General features: G+C 39.3%; 1 gene segment (V, D, J or C); it reads left to right on the plus strand.

Moving 5' to 3' along the window:
* Nucleotides 1-4,324: 4,324 nt before the first annotated feature.
* LOC103255606 lies at nucleotides 4,325-5,210 on the plus strand. The segment is given in 2 exon segments: nucleotides 4,325-4,403; nucleotides 4,817-5,210. Coding segments are annotated over 2 exon segments (411 nt in total).
* The last annotated feature ends 274 nt before the right edge of the window (nucleotides 5,211-5,484 follow it).

The raw sequence follows: 5,484 nt of genomic DNA on the forward strand, positions 1-5,484 counted from the left end.
TTCACAAAATTCACAATTTCCCCCCAAATTCTTAGTATGTTAAATAATGCACATGCTATTTACATGTCAACCTGCCAAGAAAAGATATAAAAGACTGAACAACATATAAAAATCACATATTTGAAGGCATGAGAAATATATGATTTTTTTAATTGTAAAGATGTGGGTTACAAGTCAGGATTAGGTATATAAGTAGTTTATGTGCAGGTGAAGTTTGGAGTCCCAGCTGATCCTCACTGGAAAGATATGATTTTAATAAGCAATCTGAATCAATTTTTGCTGTTTTGTCACTGACAGTTTTCAGTCCCCACGTCCCACTTTTCCTTCTACTTCGTATTTGTGTATCAGACACCTTGATGCCACCAGAAAACTATTCCCTACTCCTAAGATAAAAGTTCAACCCTCTGTCTACCTCAAACCGACTTAGTCCAGCATGAACATATCTTGCTCTCCTCAGAATTACCTTGTGTGAGTTACAAACTCTCTAACAAATTCTCTTGTATATAAAGTATAACAGCTTCAACATAATATCTGTTGACTGGAAAAGATCCATCTCACCTCTATAGGTGATCCAAAAATATGCCAAGAAAGTGAGCAATGCGTCTCCATTTGAAAGTACAAGCTGAAAGAGATAAGAACTAGCTACATTTGCATGGTCTTCTGAAACCACTTACAGATCAATTAGCGGAAGGTAGATTTATGAGCTCAAGATATTTCAGCAAAACTTCTGCCCAATCTTAGGTGACTACTAAGCCATGTAAAGAGAAGGGCGAGCCTCCTGGAACAGGCTTCCCCTGCTAGGTAAATGTCTTAGAAACCCATCAGCATCAGTGTACCAGCTGGAGTTTTTGTCAGAGGCTGTGTGCACAAGAAGCATTCTGAGTTGTAAACAGATGATTGATTCTTCCACCAAGAACCTTCCCACACCAAGCTCAATGTTTAGTAGTTTTTGACCAAAAATGTCAAGACTCCCATGCCCCACCCTCCCTATTTACAGAATCTCACCCTTGGTAACTTTTTTGATTCCCTGGTGAGGAATTCTTCAAAGGGAATATTTTACCAATTTAGAAGAAGAGAAACAAACAGCAGCAAAAGAACTAAAATGTATAAAAATTGAACAGGTCAAAAACCGTGGTGAGCAGAGGAGAAAGCATCTCAATTGGTGTATTTTATCAAATAGAGAGTACTTTGAAGATGCCTGAAATTTAAACAGGCAGGAATAAACACAATCAAAAAAATAATTTGCCCGGCTCAGTGGCTCAGCCTGTAATCCCATCGCTTTGGGAGGCCGAGGTGCGTGGATTGCCTGAGCCTGCTGGTTTGAGACCCACCCAGGCAACTTGGCGAGACTTCATCTCCACAATAAATCAAAATTTAACTGGGCATGGTAGCACGCACCTGTAGTTCCAGCTACTTGGAAGGCTGAGGTGGAAGAATCACCGGAGCCCAGCAGGTCGAGGCTGCGGTGGCCGGGAGCATGCCACTGCACCCCAGTCTGGGTGATGGAGTGAGACTTCAACTCAAAAAAAAGTTGGTTTTGGAGGTTTTCTTTGATCTCCTCTCATATACGGGCAGTTCCTAGAAATCCAACATAAATTTTGACATTAAGTATTAAAATGATCACAAATATTAATGGGCAAGCATCAAGGAAGGTGTCAAATTTTTCAGTATAAGCCCAAGCAAATGGATGAAAAGAAATTCATGAATGGTCAGCACAATAAAATATAATCCAAAGTTTATCTAAAATGTACAGATTTAAATTTTTGAAGTCCTGTAAAGAAGCAGAAAAGTATGACCAATACTGAGGGAACAAAAGCAAAAAACGACAATGACAACAGTTAGTGGAAGCTGATTTTGATTTGTTTTAAATTATTGGCTTTAGAGTAGTTGTTGTATAAAGGAAAGGATGAAGCACCAAAACGGAGTCACTTTAGGCAAAGAGCAGCCATTTTAAGTTTTGTTATGCTTTTTAAGCATTTTATTTTAACTTGCCCACTAATCACCAACAGGGGACAGAACCAGTTTGCAGGAGATGGTCACTGATGATTATTTTGTTACCCCCCGAGCATGCTTTAAACTTATTATCTTTCTATTGAAAGTATTTGTCTTTCTGCCATAAAGGGTCAAGTTGACCTAATCTAGAGTAATCAGTTCTTCATGACTTATGTGGCAAGACCACCATGTCATCTACATGGCAACTTTCCCACCCTACAAAGAAGTTTTAAAAGCATTCATTCTCTTGCACTGGCTACTATGTTTTCTTCAGATGCCTGGCCCCCTTCTCTCTTTGATAAGTGGATCAACCCTCTCTCTCTCTCTCTCTTTAATCTACCTTTGAAATAAACTATTTTTCCTAGTCTAATTTCTGTTCAATTCTTTGCATCTTACCCACAGCACTGGCCAATTAATCTAACAATAAATGTTCACATTTTTATTTTTAAATAAATAATTTATTTTTTAATTAATTATTTTAAAATAAATAATTTAAATAAATTTATTTTTAAACTATTCTCAAATCAACCAATAGGGATTACCAATAGAGAAACTGAAACTGTGAACAAAGGATTATATGGGATTCTACAAATGGAAAGTACAATAATCAAAGTGCAATATTCATTAGACAAGTTCAATAACAGTTTAGCTGGCAGAAGAAAATTGAAATTGACAAAAAATGAAATTAATTCAAAGGAAAAAATATTAAATAAAAATAAAAATACTTAAGACCTCAGACTTCAGAAATTTATAGAACAATGTGAAAAATACCAGCACATGTGTAATGGGAATCATGAAGTAGAAGAAAGTATCTGGGGAATAAATGTCACCTTCATAACTAAAAACATTATAGTTAGAATGTTGAAAGACAAAAAGAAAGTCTTGACTGTATCAAGGAAAACTAGACACAGTATATACAGGAAACAGTAATAGAGCTACTGGCTAAATTTTCATCATCACCAATGGAAGCTAGAATTCTGACAGGAAAATGACATTATTAAATGCTGGGGGGAGAGGGCAACCAATAATTCAGTTTCCAGTGAAAATACTCTTCAAAAATGAAAGCAAAGTAAAAATATTTATTGCCAAGCAAGAATAGATTAATTAATAACAGATATGTTTTGGAATCAATTCAAGAGAAAATCTTTCAGAATTTCAGGAAAAGAAAACAGGCAGAATTTCAAGTACACAAGTAGGAATGCTGCCCTCAAAAGTAAGATTTTTTATAGGAAGAAAAATATTAAAAAACAAAACAAACAAAAATTATTCCTTCAATATATGTGGAATTCTTTTTCTTTTCTTTTTCTTTTTTTTTTTGGAGTTGAAGTCTCACTCTCGTCACCCAGGCTGTAGCGCAGTGCACTGCACTGCACTACAACCTCCACCTGCTGGACTTAGGAAATCCTTCCACCTCAGCCTTCCAAGTAGTATGTGAAATTCAAGCTCAGAAAAACCCAAACTACTGTGATCGGTGTCAGAATGACATTACCTTGCTTGAGATAGAAGGAGAATTGATGACTGAATGGGGCATAAAGGAAACATCAGGAGAACTTGAAATTTTCTACAGTTCCATCTACACAGTGAACTTACCTAAACTTTATTCAACTGCATTTTTCTTGTTTGTTTTGAGTTGGAGTCTCACCCAGGCTAGAGTGCAGTGGCACACACACGGCCACCATAGCCTCGACATGCTGGGCTTAGGCAATCCTTCCACCTCAGACATCCAAGTAGCTGGAACTACAGATCCACACCACCATGCCCAGCTACTTTTTGTGACTTATTGTAGAGACAAGGTCTCACCAAGTTTCCCAAGTTGGGCAAGAACCCCCCCCCAGGCTCAGGCAATTCTCTCACCTTGACCTCTCAAAGTGATGGGATTACAGACTGAGCCACCAAAACCAGTTACATATTAAAAATTTTTGCTCTTTACTCTGTGTGCCTTATCTCAATTAAAAAATCTAAAATTCACTGAACATAGACTCTTAAACTGATTTATAAAAGAGAATAACCAAACGTTAATAAAGACCCAACATATTACAAAGAAGTATAACATGTTCCGGAGAAAGTGTAAAAAAAATACAAATCTTCTAGAGAAAACAGAAGGAAACAAAAGTATCATTTCACCCACTCAGGCTACATCAGCTTTATCTCCATTGGTTTTTCTCCAAATACAGAGAACATTTTATGTCACTTTGCTTACAAGAGAGGCCTCGCCTTCCTCTTGGCTCTTTCCATACCATTGCACCCACTAGGGGATTTGCATACTGTCCCCTGGGGAGGAACTTCCCTTGTGAATCTGACATAAAAGCTCAGCTCTGGCCCTGCCTTGACTGATCAGGACACCTCAGTTCGACTTCTCAAAATGAGGTTCCCTGCTCAGCTCCTGGGGCTGCTGATGCTCTGGGTCCCTGGTAAGGGCAGAGGGTGATGAGGAAGGGTAATTGAGAGGAGTGCACAAGCTCTGGGGCTCACCTGCCTCTCTTGTGAGTTCTGTCCACGTGTTAGATGGCAGATGTCCATGTCTTTCCTCCAGGGTAGGGTAGGTAATGTTTAGATATGTGAGAGTGGGGAAAATTCCAGAGGCAACAAGTTCTGTGTTCAAGAGAAGACTCTGACACAGAAAAAAGGGGATGGTATGGGATAATTCTGAGTCTTCTTTGTACCTTATAAACCTTGTTTCTTTTTTAAATTGAATGATTGAAGGATATGAACCAAAATTGACTCACAAAAATTATGATTTATCATTAAAAAGTAACAGAGAGAAAGTAATGAAAATAATGTCTTCTAATGTTTGTACTTAACCTTGTACATCTCTCTATTTCAGGATGCAGTGGGGATGTTGTGATGACCCAGTCTCCACTCTCCCTGTCTGTCCCCCTTGGAGAGCCGGCCTCCATCTCATGCAGATCTAGTCAGAGCCTTCTACACAGTAATGGAAACACCTATTTGTATTGGTACCTGCAGAAGCCAGGCCAGTCTCCACAGCTCCTGATCTATAGGGTTTCGAACAGGGCCTCTGGAGTCCCAGACAGGTTCAGTGGCAGTGGGTCAGGCACTGATTTCACACTAAAAATCAGCAGGGTGGCAGCTGAGGATGTTGGAGTTTATTACTGCCAACAACATATAAAATATCCTCCCACAGTGGTACAGCCCCGAGCACAAACCTCCCTGCTTGCTGAAGCCTAGCTGCCCACATGTGTTTTTTGTCTGGGGAGCAGGCACCATAGGGCAAGATGGTAGAGAACTCAGAGTAGGTTGCAGGTGACTTTTTTGGACCCTGAGTGCCTGAACGACAACTCAGTCACCACACATGGGGCTCCACCCACCGCAACAGCCTAGACATGGCAGAACCTGCAGGACAATGGAGGAGGTCCAGGTGCCCTCTAAGCAGCCAGACAAAAAAGTGGAGAAGACTGAATGAAAGAACATCCAAATCCTCTCAGTCTTATCTACATTTGTTTGTCAATTATATCCATTCAGACTAATACCTTT

This window comes from Carlito syrichta, unplaced genomic scaffold (genome assembly GCF_000164805.1).
Source record: "Carlito syrichta isolate Samal-C Ts95f unplaced genomic scaffold, Tarsius_syrichta-2.0.1 Scaffold288309, whole genome shotgun sequence".
NCBI lineage: Eukaryota > Metazoa > Chordata > Mammalia > Primates > Tarsiidae > Carlito > Carlito syrichta.